Source organism: Drosophila albomicans, chromosome X, assembly GCF_009650485.2.
Source record: "Drosophila albomicans strain 15112-1751.03 chromosome X, ASM965048v2, whole genome shotgun sequence".
Classification (NCBI taxonomy): Eukaryota; Metazoa; Arthropoda; class Insecta; order Diptera; family Drosophilidae; genus Drosophila; species Drosophila albomicans.
In genome coordinates, this window is record NC_047627.2 from 5,468,663 (window position 1) to 5,486,420 (window position 17,758).

Below are 17,758 nucleotides of genomic sequence, written 5' to 3' on the forward strand. Positions count from 1 at the left end.
GATTCAACTGTTACTTAAGGGCTCAAAGTAGGCCAAGTTAATTCATCCAGCTTCCGCTTGAGGAGCTTCACATTTGTTCACTTTTTTCGTCAATCGTCAAAAGTTGCTCAACTAAAAAGCTAGAAAAAGAATTATTGAAAAATATTATAAAATTTTAAAAGAACGAAACTTTACTTTTGATTCCTTTCCTTTCCTTTCGAGATGTTGCGCGGTTCATTGATGTTTCTGCAGACGCAGCACAAGCTGTTCACCAACAGCTGTCGTGGCGTCACCAGCACAATGGTGTTGCATGATAAGGGCAAGGTAAGTCAGCGTTCACTCTTAGGAGCAACCTAAACTCGCTTCTCTTCACTCCAGAACGGGGGCAAGGGCGAGGGAAAGTTTCGCGTGGAACGCGACACATTCGGAGAACTGAAAGTGCCGGCGGACAAGCTTTATGGCGCCCAGACTATGCGCTCGGTGATCAATTTTCCCATTGGCGACATTGGCGAACGCATGCCGGTAAAGTTTGTTGCAATCCTTTTTCAGTAACTCTGCTCTCTTCATAGCTGAACTTCTGCAGATGCCGGTTATCCAAGCCATGGGCATTCTGAAGAAGGCTTGCGCCGATGTGAACAAGGAATTCGGCATGGATGCCAAGCTGTCGGATGCCGTGTCCAAGGCCTGCGATGAGGTCATCACCGGCAAGTACTACAAGGAGGGACACTTTCCGCTGGTCATCTGGCAAACGGGATCCGGCACCCAGAGCAACATGAATGCCAATGAGGTGGGTGCAATCTTGAATCAGGAGCCAGCTCATCTTAATTCTCCTTACTTAGGTCATCAGCAATGCTGCCATTAAGGAAATGGGCGGCGAACTGGGCTCCAAGAAGCCGGTGCATCCCAACGATCATGTGAACAAGTCGCAGAGCTCCAACGACACCTTTCCCACGGCCATACACATCTGTGTGGGCATGGAGCTGAATGAGCGCCTCATGCCCGCCATTACGCATCTGCGCGATGCCCTCGAATGCAAGTCCATCGAGTTCAAGGACATCATCAAGATCGGTCGCACCCATGTCATGGACGCCGTGCCGCTAACATTGGGCCAGGAGTTCAGCGGTTATGCCCAGCAGTTAAGCTATGCCCTGGATCGCATTGATGCCTGCTTGCCGCGTGTCTATGAGCTTGCCTTGGGCGGCACAGCCGTCGGCACTGGCCTCAATGCACCCAAGGGCTTCGATGTGAAAGTCGCTGCCCGCATTGCCGAGCTCACCAAGCTGCCATTTGTGACGGCGCCCAACAAGTTCGAGGCGCTGGCTGCCCGCGATGCCATGGTCGAGGTGCATGGTGTGCTGAATACCATCGCTGTTAGTTTGATGAAGATTGCCAATGATATACGCTTCCTGGGCTCGGGACCACGTTGCGGTCTCGGCGAGCTGATGTTGCCGGAGAACGAGCCGGGTAGCTCCATTATGCCGGGCAAGGTGAATCCCACACAGTGCGAATCTATGACTATGTTGTGTGCCCAGGTTATGGGCAACCAGGTGGCTGTTAGCATTGGTGGCTCCAATGGGCATTTTGAGCTGAACGTCTTCAAGCCCTTAATTGTGTCCAATGTGTTGCGCTCCTTGCGCTTATTGGGTGAGTTTCACTTGATTCCTGTTCTATGGTCCAACATTGATTTGATTGCATGTTTTTTTTTTTTTTTTGGGTGCAGCCGATGGCAGCGTCAATTTTAGCAAGAACTGTGTGGAAGGCATTCAGCCGAACTCAGAGCGCATTGCCAAGATCATGAACGAGTCGCTGATGTTGGTTACGGCCTTGAATCCACACATTGGCTACGACAAGGCCGCAAAGATTGCCAAGACTGCGCATGAGAATGGCACCACGCTCAAGGAGGAGGCTTTGAAGGAGGGCGTTACCGAGGAGCAATTCAAGGAGTGGGTTGATCCCACTAAGATGCTGGGTCCCAAGTAAATGGCACAATTAAATAGAAAATCATTTTTCTTTTCTCGTTAAAATTTAAATAAAACGCAATGTTGGCAAGCGATAAAAAGCAGCGATTGGTAATTTGCGATTATCGATTAGGCACACAAATAATCGATCTAAGTAACACAACTTTACTGCTTAGTAGAGGCATGTCATGCAAATTTGAATTATTGATAATTCAATTATTGATAGAGATAACAAGAAAATCTCTTATATATCACAAAAAATAGTATCCGTTATGATTTCTTTTAAATTGTTCCATATCTAGCAAAGTGTAACCATGCTTCTAAATATGGAAGCAGTATATTCGGTATATTTTGAACGGCCAATTACGGTCACGCTGGCAACAGCACACAGCTGTTTTGCCACTGTTTGTGAGTTTTCCTTTGTTTTTATTGTTAAATTGATGCAAAATCAATCTTGGTGCTAAAAATATCATTGAAAATTGCAAGTTTTTCGGCTATATTATGTTAGTAAATTTAAACGTTTCGTAAGCAGAGTTTTTTTTTATATGTTTTATTCGACGCATGTGGCATGTGATAAACAGAGAGACGTGATTATCTAATTTTCCTACCACAAACTCGACAACCGCAACTGCGAAATAATATTATCGATGTTTAACAAATTGGTAACAGCGACAAAAACATAAATAGAACAAATAAGTGCACACACCCACGCAGTGAACGAGTGGGTGAGAGAGAGCGAGATAGACAGAGTGAGAGAGGGGCAGTGGCAGCCGGAAAATCAATCAACAAGGCGAGTTAATAATTTTGTTTTTGGGAAAAATTAATCGTACTTAAATCATAGAACAAAATCGAATTTCTCATACACGTGAAAAAAAATAGAATAAGTATCGAAAAAAAACTTTTAAGGACATTCCATTCATTACAACTTAAAACACTATATATTTATATATATAATATATCTACAATATATCGTTATGTGTGCGTTATTTGTATTATATCTATCATCTACTAAATAACTGCAGTGTGACGGACGGCAACAAACAAATTTCTACGACGCAATTTACCACAGAGAATAATCGGGCAACGACCAATCGACAACAGTGCTATCGATTCGCTAATCGATATTGATAGCCGGTGGCTATCACAGCCGAAACGCATGAGAGCAAATTTGTAAACACAAGGCAAGGCAAGGACCGACAAAAAGCAGAAAGCAGGAAGCAGAGAACGAGAGGCGCGGCAGTAAAATAAAAGGTGAGCTCATAGCATTATATTAAAATGTTTAATTGTGGGGCACCAACCAAAACAAAAACCCTATACCATATGGGCCATAGGCGTCGTGCTGCCAGTTGTTGGTTTCGACTCAAGCAACACAAGCAGGCAAAGCAACTACAACTTCAACAACAACAACACCACCACCATCAACATCAACAACAGCAGCAACTGCAACAGGGCTGTGTTGGTGCAGCGGATAAAATGTCTGTGAGACTGTTAACAGTGCGACTGGTCAAACATGGTCGCTACGTTCTACGCAGCTATTGGAATCGTGAAATACACTCCAACATTTTGGAACAAAGCCATTTAAAGACACGCAGCAGCAAGCGAGGCTTTCCCCTTTCATCCGTCAATGTTCTGCGGGTGAGTTGCAATGTTGCAATGCAGTCCTGCTAAATGGATAACTATAATTTACGTTTTGCTTCTTTCAGAACACAGCTGCAGCGCCGCCTACAGCCAATGTGGTGCCACGGTACTGCCCATCAACGGGCAGCAGCAGCAGTCCATCGCATGGCGGCCTCTTTCGCTTTGGCCAGCATGCTCGCAAATTGTTTATCGATAACATTTTGAATCGTGTCACCACTGGCTACTCAGAGGAGCTGCGTAAGCGCGCCACACGCAAACTCTTCTATGGCGATTCAGCGCCCTTCTTTGCCCTGGTTGGCGTCAGTTTGGCCACCGGCAGCGGGGTGCTGAGCAAAGAGGATGAACTGGAGGGCGTTTGCTGGGAGATCCGTGAGGCGGCAAGTCGCTTGCAGGCTGCCTGGAATCACGACGAGATCTCCGAGACCCTGAATAGCAACTTCAACATTGATCAATTGGATGTGGGACCGCCCATTGCCAAGGGCTGTGCTGCCGTTGTCTATGCGGCGAATTTCAAAACCGAAACGGAACCCTCGCTGTCCAGTCGATCGGCGACGAGCAGCGACAGCAACATCAGCAGTCCACGACCAGTGCCGGCGACAGCGACAACGTTAAGCAACAGCAGTTCCAACTGGAATCACGAGATGATGTCGCCGCTGCAGAATATGTCGCGTTTTGTGCATAACTTTGGCGGTTCGGTGGACAACATTTACAACTACAGTCAGCCAACGGCAGCTGCAGCGTTTGTCGAAGGTCTGCCTACGCTGCACGAGCGGCAGCGTGCGGAGCAAGAGCCAGGACAGCAGGCCCAGCAGCAGCAGCAGCAATCGCGTCCTTCTACCACGGACTACAATTATACGCCCAGCAGCAGCAGCAGCAACGACACCGATTCAATTGAACGCTATCCGCTGGCGCTGAAAATGATGTTCAACTATGATATCCAAAGCAATGCCTTGTCCATATTGCGTGCCATGTACAAGGAGACAGTGCCGGCGCGTCAGCGTCGGATGAATCCCAGCGCCGATGAGTGGGAACGCTTGCTGCAACATCAAACGCTCGCCCTGCCTCCGCATCCCAATGTCGTTTGCATGTTTGGCTTCTTTTGCGACGAGGTCAAGAACTTTACCGATGGTCATCTGTTGTATCCCATTGCGCAGCCGCAACGCATCAATCCGCAGGGCTACGGCCGGAATATGTCGTTGTATTTGCTGATGAAACGCTACGATCACAGTTTGCGTGGTCTGCTCGATGCCAGCGAGCTGAGCACACGCACCAAAATCCTTCTGTTCGCCCAAATGCTCGAGGCTGTCACGCATCTGAGTCGTCATGGCGTTGCGCATCGCGATTTAAAGTCGGACAATGTGCTCATCGAACTGCAACCGAACGAGGAGTCGCCGCTGCTGGTGCTCTCCGATTTTGGTTGCTGTCTGGCGGACAAAGTGCACGGCTTGCGATTGCCGTATGCGGCGAATGACATCGATAAAGGCGGCAATGCAGCGCTGATGGCACCCGAAATATTTAACACACAGCCGGGCCCATTTGCTGTGCTCAACTACAGCAAGGCGGATTTGTGGGCGTGCGGCGCCTTGGCCTACGAGATCTTTGGCCTGCCCAATCCCTTCTATTCGGCCAGTGGAGGCATGGCACGGGCCCAGGGCGAGCTCACCTATTCGCTGAGAAATTGCGATTATCGGCACGAGCAATTGCCGCCGCTGGGCGATGCGTGTCCGCCGCTGCTGCAGCAGCTCATCACCAACATACTTAATCCCAACCCCTCGAAGCGTGTCAGTCCGGACATTGCGGCCAATGTGCTGCAGCTGTTCCTCTGGGCGCCATCCAAGTGGCTCAAGGCTGGCGGCATGCCCAACAGCCCCGAGGTGAGTGTGCAACAAATTTATTTGCTCCTCATTGTCTAATGGCTAATTGCATTCACTTTCTTTGCAGATACTGCAGTGGCTGCTGTCGTTGACCACGAAGATCATGTGCGAGGGAAGACCTCAGAGTGGCGTCGATAGCCACAAGCAAAGCGGACGACGCGCCTATGTCGAGTATTTGTTGATCTGCAGCTTTTTGGTTCGCGCACGCTTGCGTCGCATTCGCGGCGCCCTCAACTGGATACAGAATGTGGTGACACCGTAGAAGATGGAACTGAAATTGGAAACGTGGTAGCGAAGCTGGGGTAGAGTGACAGTCAACATTATTTAGAGCAGCTGGAAGAGATGATGATGATGATGGTTGGAGATATTTGTTGCAAATAGAAAAATGAAAATGATACAAGCGTGTGATACCTAAAATATATAGTACATATACATATATATATATAGCAAATATATACGAAAGCAATGCCTTTTATATTTTTTGCGAATAATAACGAGATAAAAACATAATTGATGATGCCCAAACAAGTCTTTTCATTTGTAATTTCTCGGTAGCGGTAAAAACTACCTTTATTGTTGTGTATATTAACTACCTAATATATTTCGTCAATAATATAAAAATGCTAAATTATTTATGGTTCGTTATTGTGCACTGCCAAAACTTCCAAGTAAACCGATTAAATCCTGCGATTCACTGAAAAACTCCTTGATGTTGTCGAAGTTTGGATGCGCTGGCGATATTTGCAGCAACGACAGCTGACCATTCTCAACGCCAAACACCAGATAGCGATTTGTTGTGAAGTCGATTCTGTAGAGCGTTCGTTCATCGGCGGAGTCGCGACTTATGTACAAATTACATCCCAGCTTGTGGATACTTTGCGTCAATATTTCCAGTAGCTGTTCGTCATTGTTTGCTGTCAGCACAATAAAATATAATAATGATCATCATTGTAATATTTAATTATATGGTAGAGTGATTTACCCAACGCAGACATTTGATTTTGCAGTGCTTGATGCTTGACTTCTGTTTGGGGCAGTTCCTCTTTCAATTCGGGAAGACGCTGTATCAACGACGCAGCCGCTGTTTGTTGTCTTCTCGATTCGTCGGCTGTGTCCTGCATACGGCATCTGATGGTGTCAAGTGTTGTCAGCATGTTGGCGAGCTGATTGTTTAGCCTTTTTCTCTGTTTTTCCACAGACATGGTGAACGCGTTAAAAAAAAAAAACAAAATCAAAACAATTGGCAAATTGGTCGCGCTGCAAACGATGACGATAACAAAGCGGCGATAACCGTTTTATGGCTTGGGCCCAAAAATATACTGAATTTGTGCATAAACACTGTTATCGATAGAGCACAACGTTTTGCCGATTATATGTAAAATGATCATTTTAACGGAGTAAAACGAACTTCAAATAAATAAATAAAATTTAATCTGTGCAGTTTTGCAAATTAAGAGAAAACTATGACTGATAACCGTGAAAATACCAAATGCAACACAAAGCATAGACTGAAGCAGTTAACAATATGATATCAACGTAGTTTAGGGTTTTGTTCAACAAATTTTGCAATAACAATTGCATTTTTCAAAATTTGTATATTGTCTTGCAATAATTAATAAAAATGTCATACATTTGACTACAGTTTTTATAAAAATGTATTTACAAAATTAAACCAGAAACCAAGCCTGTTTTACTTTGTAGACAAACAATTTACACGCTGCTAAGCGTTTATTTGATAAACCATTAAAAATAAATTAACTAAATATTTGCGTCCACTCGGCTAAGACACAGTTTGTGATCATAAAAGGAGCACGTGGCCATGTGCAGTCTCGATGCAGTGTCCTCTGATACATTGCCATCGATAAATGGTGCCCAATCGGCGCCATAACAAATGCTTTTGTGCTCCAGATAAGTTCCCAGCAGTTTGGGGTTTGCACTCAAATTGTCGCCGCCGGCGGCAGCCAAATCGACCACACTAAAATTGGTGTACATGCAGGCGGCCAATATTAGATCGTTGCGCTTGGGATGCGCCTTCAGACGCCAAATCCCACCATTCAAATTCAGCTCGGCAATCGTGCGTTTCATGGCGCGCGTGTCGAACACACGCAATCGCTCATCATAGCTGCCTGTGAGCAGCAGATGCTCGTGCAGTGGATGACTGAGCAAGGCCGTAACGCCAGCATCATGTGCTCGATTCGTCCAGATGCGTTTCGTTGGCTCCACGCGCAAATCGTGGGCATGCAACAGGCAATCATCGCCACCGCTGTACACAACACCACGCGTCCAGCGATCAAACGCGCAGGTCCAAGCCTCAAAGTCGTGGGCATGCCAGTGGTCTTGATGTCGCAGTTCATCCTGCGATGTGTAGTGCAGTCGATGCACATTGCCCAGCGAATCGGAGACAAGTAATTCCACGACATCCTCATCAGCCTTACGCTGCCAATCCAGCGCCAACGCCAAAGCGGGCACATCTTCAGCTGTCTTGGTTCCCAGTTCACAGCTGACACGAGACACCAGGCGACGCTCGTGGTGCAGCAATTCGTATATCTCCAGCTGACCCAACGCATTGACGGTGGCCAACAGTGGACCAGTGTCCTTTGTCCAAGCAGGCAGCCATTTCATGTCCAGTATGGCAGCAGTTTCTGTGCTCTGCAGTTTGTTGAGTTCGCCGCATTGTTGATCGAAAGCAAATAAATATATGCGTCCTTTGCGTGAACGTTGCGTTTGCGATTCGGCTTCGGCCTCGATTAGCTGATAGGTGCCGCAGGCAAAGTACTCTGCATGCTGTTCATCCTGTGTAGTGCACCATTCCACCGTATCCGCAGAGTATTCGGTGTCCACACTGTGCAGCGTTGTGAACTCCATGCTGACGATAAATCGAATAAATACAAATTGAAATCGATAACGGAATGATTCGAGCCGGTTAGAATGGTCACACCGCGCGCATTCCGATAACAGCGATACGAAATGCGTAACTGCCGACTACTTTAATATGTCATCGATAGGCATTATGGTTTCTTATTGCTCATTAAATTTATTTTGTATGTTTTGCTACTTTAAAAAATTAATACGTACTTTCTACTTAGTGTGCTCGGTTTATGGGCTACAAATTATTATTATTATGAAATTAGGCTTAGTTCACTTTCTCCTTTTCTTCTTTTTTTGCTTATTACATTACATAAAAGGGTTTAGACGGTAATCGGGCATCGATTACCGTTACACTTGTTTTGTTTTTTAAAGATTACAATTTCTATACCTATTTTATATGCAATACATTGTTACTTGTTTCATTTTCGTTCTGTTTAGTTATGTTTCTTTTAGCTGCAGAGTTAATGTATACGTATAGTGCATATGTGTGTGTGTGTGTGTCGTGTGTTGGTGCGTTTTGTTACATTTCATTTTCTCTTTTTCACACTGTCCTGGATATTGGACTGCCATCATTTTGTCGCCATATTTATTGCACACACTCATACATGTGTGGGTGTACACACAACGACAATTTGAAAGCAGCTTTTGTTTAGTTAGGTTCATTCTTTTTACAGGTGTTTTTGTTTTGTTATGATATTGCACTGTCTATTACTATTGCACTAGCATATCCTTAGAGTACTCGTTAAATTTAAACAATTAAGTCGATTTGTAAGACGATTCTAAATTTAAAAAAAAAAAACAAAATAAATTGCAAACGCACAATATACAAATACACATACACAGGCATGCATACATATCTGTATGTATAGATGCATATGTATGTGTAGCATCAGAATTTAAATGGCATTAAGGCCAAAGAGAACGCGAGCCTTAAGGGATATCTTATTTGTTGCAAATCATCATTTCTTTTTCTTGTTTTTAGTTTTCTCTTCTTTGTACAAACGCATCAATAGCCAAAAAGGGATGGGGCGGGGGAGCGGGGAATAGAGTTTATACTACAATAAAAATGTTCGCCATCTTTGCCAAACAGAGAGCGAAGTTGTTGCTGTGATGGTGTAGAAACGGGGAGCGGGGGGTTCATTTTCGATGTCACCGACACAGCAGCGAGAGTGAGAGAGCGCCAACAATAGCCCACAACTATGTATGTGTGTGTGTTTGTGTGTGTGTATAGCTGCCTTTTTTTAGCGTTGCGTGGGCTGATTGTGACGCTTTCGCGATACTCATTTGGTTTTCATGACAATGATCGGTTCGAGTATCTTAAGCATATCATTGTTCTCAGCTGTGCCGCTGGCTGCACCTCCACCGCCTGCCCCTCCGCCACCACCGCCCGTCGAAGCTGACGTCTGCAATTTACTGTATCCCTGCTGATGCTGACTAAGTGTAACCAGTCGCTGCTGCTGCTGCTGATTGATGACAATGGCTTCGTGATGCGGTTGCTGCTGCTGTTGCAGAGTGCTCGTCATTTGCTGCAGCTCGTGCTGCTCCAGCTGCAGCGCTGCTAATTGCTGATCGTTGGAGCCCTCGCCATCCAACTGCGAATCGCTTTTCACTACAAAACTATCGCCACCATCGGTATCGTTATCGTTATCGTACAACTGCTCATTCGTCTCATCCTCGGTTTTCGCATGAAACTCAGCGCTCGCCGTGCTGCTGCTATTCCTTGGCGTATGGCTGCGCATGCGTCGCAAGCGCGCGTACTCCGCCTGCTTTGACAATCGCTCTTTGCGTTCCTCCACGTTTTCGGTGGCTCTGATTTGAGCGCGCTTTAAGCGCGCACGTTCGCTCAACTTTTGCAGGCGCACAGTTCGCTGTTCGGGCGATTCATTGGCACGCACCGCTCGCTGATGAGCCGCCATTTTGTCGAGACGCACACGTTTCTCCTCTTCCGTTTCATATTTGTTGGCAGCGCTGCGTCGCGGCGTTGACGTTGCTGCTGGCGTTGTCACTACGACAACCCCGCCGCCGCCATCGCCATCTGCCGTGGAATGTGCATGTATGTGACTCTGGTCACGTCCGCCACGTCGTTGTCCCCCGCCGCCGCCGCCACCTGTTAAGTGGGGACCGGCGAGCATTTGATTGAGCTCCTGCTCCAGCAGCGTATTCGCCTTGAGATCCTCATGCGATGTCAGCAGACTCGTTTTACGTGGTCTGCCGCGTCCCATTTTGGGAAATTCTTGCACCAGTTGTTGCTGCTGCTGTTGTTGCACCTGTTGCACCTGCTGCTGCTGTTGTTGTTGCTGCTGATCCTGTTGCATGGCGGCAACTGTTAGCGTGGGATTTGTGCCCGCCGGCGCCGTTGTCAAGATGTTGTATTGTTGCGTCCCCGTTGCCGTTGGGCTGCTGCCGCCGCTGACATTGGCAAAGTGCACCGGCGTAAATGGCGGCGGCACCGCATTCGGTCCGATGCCCAACTGGAAGCCATTGTGATACATGGGATAGTAGGCGGTTGTTGTGGTTGTCGTTGTGCCAGCGGCGGTGCCATTTGTCACAACGGTGGCGCCAGCTGCAGCAGCGGTGCCCGTTGTACCGCCGCCCCCGCTGCCGGCTGGAAACGTTGCCAGATAGGGAAACTGATTGTAGAGCTGTGTCGTCGTCGTTGTTGTTGTCGTTGCACCACCGGCGGCGACGGTTTGTCCTGATTTCAGTGTCTTTTGCTGCTCGGCGGCGGCCACAATCACTTTGGCCTCGTTCTGGGCCAGACTAACAGACCCGCTGTTATCGTTCGTCTCGTTGCCAGACTGTTGGGGGAAAAAAAATACCAAAAATGTAAATATGCCAAAAACAATTCAAATTGCAGTAAGCCCTCCCTCGCTCTCTCTCTCATACATATGCATAGTAAAGCACAGCTTGCAGTCCTGGCCGCCATGTTTAACTATTCGCTCTCTCGACTCTGCTAAAGTTAGTTGCGCCTGCGCTCTCTCCATAAATCTGCACATTTACTGTGAGGTAAGCTTACAAATTAAGTTTTAAAAACAAATATCCTTAAGTGTTAGCTGTGTTTTTTTAAATCAAAAATAGTTAATTTCCTGCCTAAAATAGCAAAGTTGAAGCATGGTCACCATATTTAACTCTCCTCTCTGCTTGAAGTTGGCTGCGATTGCGCTTTGCAAACTTATGAATGGCTCTCACTCTCAATCACATTGACTAAAAGATTGAGAATTGCCGAGAAAGGAATGGACATTTTAATTGTTAACTATAATTGGACATTTAGCAGCCCAAAAGTGTACAACTCACATTTGCCAGTTAACCCTTTGTGAACTTTGTACCACACACAAAAAAAAAAAAAAAAAGAAAAGACTAATGAATGTTTTTCTTAGAACAAAATAGCAATTTTCTAGCTAAAGAGAGGCAGCCGAAATGAATTGAACACATGTTGAAGATTGGTTTTTCTTTTTGTTCTGGGCTTTTCACAGCAAAAATTTCTTGTTTTAATTACGTACAATTTTTGTTAACGAATTTCATATTTTACAACAAATTGTAGTGAGTTTTTGTTTTACAGTTTTCAGTCTAAATTTAGTTAAAATAAAAAATAGGTGAAATTAAAGCTTGCTCTCTCTCTCTCCCTCTTTCTGTTTCTCTCGCTCTCTCTTGTGGCTAACAAAGGAACTAATGAAAACTTTGGCATATAATAATAGTAGTAATAGTAATTTATAGTGGTCTCTCGCTTTCTCTCTCTCTCTCTCTGTCGCACTTGTGATGACTAATCTGGCGTTGTCTGGATACGCACCTGAAGTTCCTGCTTCTTAGCGTATTTGTGCTGATAGAACTCGAGCGGATTGGCAATGCTAAAGTGCGGCACATGCGCCTGCAGCAATTTACCAGTTTTGCCCCCTCCACCAGCTCCGGGCTCCTCGCCATAGATCTGTTGCACAAATATGCTGCCCGCTTCAGCTGCACCACTTCCACCCGCAACTCCATCGATCAGCTGCTGGGCGCCTAATGAATAGCGTGGTTGCTGCTGTTGCTGTTGGAGCTGTTGTTGCTGCTGCTGCTGTTGTTGTTGCTGCTGCTGCTGTTGCGGCTCCTGCTTCAGTTGCATGGTGGGACGCAATCCAACGCCCGGTGTGATAAACATATTCTGTCCCATATACTCGATGGCCTGATGCTGTTGATACGCTGCAGTTGCTGCCGCAGTCACCAAATGTTCATCACCGGCTGCAACAGTGGCTGCTGGTGGACTACTGCTGTTGTTGTTGATGTTGATGGTTGCAGGCGCGGACGCAGTCACGTTAGCCTGATTTAAATTAATATTATGCTCATTATTACAATTGGGCGCTGCGCCAGCTGCGGAGGCGGCAGCGGCGGCGGCGGCAGCAGCAGCCGCTGCTGCGGCTGAAGCCACAGCTAGCACTTGCTGCTGCTGTTGCTGCTGCTGCTGGGTGAGTGAATTGGTGGAATTGGTGGTCGAATTGGTCGATGATGAGGACGACGAATTCGGTGGCACGCCGCCATGCAATTGCACGCCATGCTGCACCTGTTTGTATATCTTTTTCTTTTCTCTGACCTTTTTCGCATAATCGTTCAGTTTTCTCAGTCTTTCCTTGCGCTCCTCCACCGATTCGCTGGCAATCCGTTGACGCGCTCTCGCCGCCATCTCTGCGAGCCGAATCTTACGCTGATCGGGCGTCTCGCTCGCCCGATACATACGCATGCGTTCGGCCAATTTGGCCAGGCGCTTTGCTCGCTGATCCGGTGATTCCATGGCGCGCCGCAAACGCTGACGGGCGGCATTGCGCACCAGACGCATGGCGCGCTCGATATCGGATTCGTTTTGCCGACGCTGGCGATTTGCTTCGGCGTTGCGCAACAAACGCTTGCGATACTCGTCTTCGCTTTCACGCTGTCGTCGCTCTCGCATCCTTTCAGCATTGCGTGCCAAGCGGCGCTGTCGTGCCTCAGGACTCTCGTTCCAACGCTGCTGATGCTGATGATGTTGTTGTTGTTGCTGCTGCTGTTGTTGTTGCTGTTGAAGTTCCTGTTGCTGCTGCTGTTGATGATGTTGCTGCTGCTGCTGTTGTTGTTGTTGTGTGTTGACGGACACCGAACTGACGCTGGAGACAGGACCAAGGGGCGTCGGTGGCGGTTGTTGCTTCAGTGACAAGGGCTGTGAATAAGCGGGTAATGTTATTTGCAATTGTTGTTGATGAAATTGTTGCTGCTGTAGATGATGATGTTGTTGCTGCTGTTGTTGGAACTGCTGCTGCTGTTGCTGTTGTTGTTGCTGTTGCACTTGTTGCTGCTGCTGCTGTTGCAATTGCAATTGTTGCTGCTGATGGGTCGATAAAGGTACCAAGAGCGCTGACTGATGATCGATAAGTAGCCGCCCATTTGGACCGTTAATTGCCAGCACATGCGTTGCGTATTGTTGTTGCTGCTGCTGCTGATGATGGTGATCAAGTGTCGGCTCTATCTTTATCCCATTGGGATCTGGTTCCATTATTTGGCAAAGCCTGAACAACAATCGAAATTGTCGTCAACTCGTTGTCGCTGCTTTTTCTTCTTCTTCGTCTTCTTCTTCGATTTGCTCTTCGTCGTCGTCGTTGTTGTTGTTCTTGCTGTTGTTTTGATCGATATTTCGTGAACGAAACTGACAGCAGTCAACAACGATAAACGATAAGCGTATCCCTGTCCTCCACTGGACGATATCGATAATTGTGGCTGTGGCTGTTGCTTTTGCTGCTATTGCTGGGGCGGCGTTGGCGTTTTGATCGCCGCATTTAACAGCCGTTTTCGTTTTGCTCCTCGATCAATTGCTGCCGTCCTGCTTCCTCTTCCGCTCCCTGCTCCTTCCTTCGCCTGCTCACCCACACTCGCTCTCGCTGTCTCGCTTCCTCTTTTGACTACGGGCAGGCAGTTGTGTCTGGGTGTGTGTAGTTATATAAAGAAATGCGCTCCAAAGCTATCGTTATCGCAAGAATCGCAATCGGTATCGATATCGCCGCCTATATATAAATATGGACATATATTTATATTAAATATATAATTTAAATTGATATATATGAATAAATATATATAAATATATGTGTGCACTTGTGTGTGTATTTATATAGTTTTGTTTTTTGTGTGCGTTTTTGCTGCTCGCTTTTTAGCAACTTTCGACGGCTGCTTATGATGATGCTACTCTCTCTTTCTCGTTCACACTACATTCACTCACACACTTGTCTCTCTCACCGCTCGCTCTCTTGTTTCGATTTGCTATTTTGCGCATCACCTTTTTTTGTTGCTTCTTCCACTTTTTTGCTTGCTTGTCAATCAATTTGCAATATGCTTCTAAAAAAAAAAAAATTATATATATAGAGTGTTGATCGTCGTCTCTTGACGCTGCTGCTGTCTCAGCTATTTTTTTTTGTTCTCCTTATTCGTGTGCTGTTGCTGCTTCTTCTTTTTAGGCCTCGCGCCGTTGCCGCTGCCGCCTGCACATGCAAATGTCAAAAATCATTCATACACACACACATGTACACAGAGAGAGAGATAGATGGCAACACACAACAAAATGGAAATAACACACATACGGTATGGTTTGTGTCTCCGCTAAACGTATTGCGCACCTTTCACTGTATTTTGAGTCTGCCGCAAAAATGTTGCAATTTTTTTGGGACGTCGCGATTTTGTTTTGCATTTACAATTTTATTGTTTGTTGCGCGTTTTTTTTTATTGCTTCGCCCCTTGTTTAATATTGGTTCTCTTATTGTTTTTTTTTTGTGGCTACTTTTGGTGCGTGCGCACGTTTCTTCTTCTTCTGTTTGATAGTAAATGACAATTGGCGCCGCCACCGCCGCCGCTTTGCTTTCCAATGCCTGCGGCTTCCAGTCGCTTCCAATCGATTTTTCACATGATTATATTGTACACACATACATACACATACACTCTCATCTCTAGCTTGCAGCCCATAGACGGCACACTCAACACCTACATATATTTATATACGTACATGTGTGTGTATGTATGTAGGTATATTACGTATATACACTTGCATTTGGTATTTAGTATATTTTTACAAATTTACATACATATGTACATACATACATACATATTTTTCAATACGACTTTTTGGCTACAAATTGTTGCACGAATTTCAGTTTTTCGCCGCTTCAACAATTTCTGTCGGTATTTCACACACACACACACACACACACATCACATGCATGCAAGGTGATTAGTCCTATTTTAATGTATTTCACACTCACACACCATATGCAATATTTTTTATTCTATAAGAATTAATAATAATAAGGCGGCTCACATTTTTGCACAATTGATTTTGATGAGTGGCGCGACGAATAAAAAGGCGAAAAGTCTCAACAATCTTGTTTGTCTTTTTTTTCAATTTTATTTTGTTATTTTTGTGTTGAAATTGGTTTGTTGAAAAAAAAACGCGCTAAAATTTCCGGCAAGCGAAATTCTCGGGCCAGTTTTCTGTACCAACAACGCACACAACAACACACATTAAAAAATAAATACAACTGGAAAGGGGTATGGAAACTGGATGTATGTGTGCGTGTGTGTATGTATACATGTAGCTCGCAGCGATAGCTCACGTATTTCCAGTACAAAAAAATTGAAGTGCTATCGCGAAAGATTGCGCGCAATTTCGATACATTCCGATAGCTTGCGCTCGCAAACTTATCGATATGCCGCGTATTCAAATGCGACCACTAAAATCTTTTGTTTTTGTTTTTAGTTTTGTTTATTTATTTCAGCTATACAAATTGAAAATCCTGTTAACCTTTTTAAAAATTGTGAATGCAACTTTATTCATGTATTCATTTTTGTTTTTCGTTTGCTTCTTGTGTGTGTATTTTCTTGTTGTTGTGTTTGTTTTGTTTGTTTCTTTTTAGTGTACATAGAATATTACAATTACATAAAATGTATATTTCATAATTTTACATCGAAAACAATTTTGTGGGGAGGGGGAAAGGTTTTTTTTGGGTTAAAAATATTAAAGAAAAAACAATTTGAAATTTCGACTAGAACTTAAATGTTACATTAATCATTTTTTTTTTTTATCGCTTTTTGATTTGTTTTTGTTTTTTTTTTTGTTGCTTTTTGTTTTATTTTTATTATTTTTTTTTGTGGGTGTGTTTGCAAAGGTATTAGTGTGTGTGAGTATGTGTGGAGTGGGAGTGGAAGGGGGGAGGCCTGTACTGTTGCTATAACAAACTGCCATTCTACCATACATGTGTTTTGTTTGCTTGCTTGCATGTGTGTGTGTATGTATGTTTGAGTGTGCTTAAGTGTTTGTGTCCATGTGTGAGTGTGTATGTGTGTGTATACACATAATCCTGCTTGGGATTGCTGGTGTTGATTTTCATGTGTGCTCTGACTATTTGTATTACAGCATAGCACGCACACAAACACACAAACCCAGACAGACACGCACTCGTTATCAATTTTTGTTTTTGTTTTTTTTTTGTTGTTGGGTGTAGGGGAGAAGGATAACCAACTGCAATTCGTATTGAATTTGATATTTGCCTGGCAAACTGACAGCTTGCGCGATTGACCGCAAGATGTCGCACCTGTTGCAGCTAACGGAGAAGTTTTTTGTTGTTGCGCTTATTGGAAGCATGCAAAATGCAGTTAGAGAATCTGGCAATTGGACCGGCCAATTTTTGTTGTGGTCGCAAATTGTTGTTGCTGCTGCTGCTGTGTTGGTTGTGAGCCACCCTTTTGTGTGGTGGAGCACACACACACACATATGTGGGCACAAACACACTCACACATGAGCATGTGTGTGTTTGTGTCTGTGTGGGGATGAAGTTGACTTTCTTTTGCATTGCTTTTTTTGTTTGATGAGAAGTAGATTGGTGTGGGGGAAGGAGGGGGAATTTGGCGCACTCGCTCCATCTCACTCTGGCGCGTATGTGTCTCGCTCATATGTCTGCCTGCGTGTGTGTGTATGTGTGTGTGAGTGCTTTGAGTGACGTGCATACATTCACACATGACTATTTTCTAGGCGTTCTGCTGTGTCTGTGTGTGTGTGTGTATCTCTATATATTTATATATATGTGTGAGTGTATTTTGTATATATAACTATATATACTATATATATTTTTATATATATGTATATGTATATGTGTGTAAGAATATAATGCATGCATTATAAAAATACTTTTCTTTCATCTTCTGCTTATTTCTTTTTTTTTGTTTTGTTTTTCTTCATTTCTTGTTTGTTTTTGTTTTTTTTTTTTTAATTATAACTTAAAAAGATTTACCGACACTTTTTTTCTTTCTTTCTTTCTACATATTGTATATTATGTATATCCAAAAAATTAAAAAAAAAAAATTGCCATTTCTTGATTTACTTTCCGCTCTCTCTCTTCATATTTGCATTATGTATATATGTAGCTTGCAGCCGATCTGGCAACTCTGCCTGCCTATCTC

The 17,758-nt window shown here is 44.8% G+C and overlaps 5 protein-coding genes across 9 annotated transcripts; 2 read left to right on the forward strand and 3 right to left on the reverse strand.

Moving 5' to 3' along the window:
* The first annotated feature begins 74 nt into the window (after positions 1 to 74).
* Positions 75 to 2,039, forward strand: LOC117577996 (probable fumarate hydratase, mitochondrial). The gene is made up of 5 exons (XM_034263094.2): positions 75 to 303; positions 358 to 501; positions 563 to 766; positions 819 to 1,623; positions 1,700 to 2,039. The coding sequence occupies exons 1-5, from the start codon at positions 202 to 204 to the stop codon at positions 1,957 to 1,959; spliced, it is 1,515 nt and encodes a 504-aa protein (XP_034118985.1). The 5' UTR covers positions 75 to 201; the 3' UTR covers positions 1,960 to 2,039.
* Positions 2,040 to 2,959: 920 nt separating this feature from the next.
* Positions 2,960 to 5,959, forward strand: LOC117577995 (serine/threonine-protein kinase Pink1, mitochondrial). The gene is made up of 4 exons (XM_034263093.2): positions 2,960 to 3,188; positions 3,269 to 3,572; positions 3,641 to 5,449; positions 5,517 to 5,959. Exons 2-4 carry the CDS (start codon positions 3,411 to 3,413, stop codon positions 5,709 to 5,711), a joined length of 2,166 nt encoding a protein of 721 aa, XP_034118984.1. The 5' UTR covers positions 2,960 to 3,188; positions 3,269 to 3,410; the 3' UTR covers positions 5,712 to 5,959.
* On the reverse strand, positions 5,655 to 6,732 carry LOC117577289 (uncharacterized). Its single transcript, XM_034262267.2, has 2 exons — positions 6,432 to 6,732; positions 5,655 to 6,363 (listed from the first exon to the last, which is right to left on the reverse strand). The coding sequence occupies exons 1-2, from the start codon at positions 6,649 to 6,651 to the stop codon at positions 6,092 to 6,094; spliced, it is 492 nt and encodes a 163-aa protein (XP_034118158.1). The 5' UTR covers positions 6,652 to 6,732; the 3' UTR covers positions 5,655 to 6,091.
* Positions 6,733 to 7,084: 352 nt separating this feature from the next.
* On the reverse strand, positions 7,085 to 8,441 carry LOC117577280 (diphthine methyltransferase). The gene has a single exon (XM_034262260.2). The coding sequence runs from the start codon at positions 8,312 to 8,314 to the stop codon at positions 7,208 to 7,210; it is 1,107 nt and encodes a 368-aa protein (XP_034118151.1). The 5' UTR covers positions 8,315 to 8,441; the 3' UTR covers positions 7,085 to 7,207.
* A 230-nt stretch (positions 8,442 to 8,671) lies between these two features.
* LOC117577242 (AF4/FMR2 family member lilli) lies at positions 8,672 to 15,838 on the reverse strand. Of its 5 annotated transcripts, XM_034262258.2 has the most exons (4): positions 15,621 to 15,835; positions 12,882 to 14,319; positions 12,105 to 12,611; positions 8,672 to 11,115 (listed from the first exon to the last, which is right to left on the reverse strand). In XM_034262258.2, the coding sequence occupies exons 2-4, from the start codon at positions 13,812 to 13,814 to the stop codon at positions 9,598 to 9,600; spliced, it is 2,958 nt and encodes a 985-aa protein (XP_034118149.1). In that variant the 5' UTR covers positions 13,815 to 14,319; positions 15,621 to 15,835; the 3' UTR covers positions 8,672 to 9,597. The 5 variants fall into 5 exon arrangements, with proteins under 5 accessions (XP_034118149.1, XP_034118124.1, XP_034118129.1 ...); XM_034262233.2 differs by having other exon boundaries at positions 12,105 to 14,319; positions 15,621 to 15,838; XM_034262238.2 differs by lacking the exon at positions 15,621 to 15,835 and adding an exon at positions 14,926 to 15,136 and having other exon boundaries at positions 12,105 to 14,319.
* Positions 15,839 to 17,758: the final 1,920 nt, after the last annotated feature.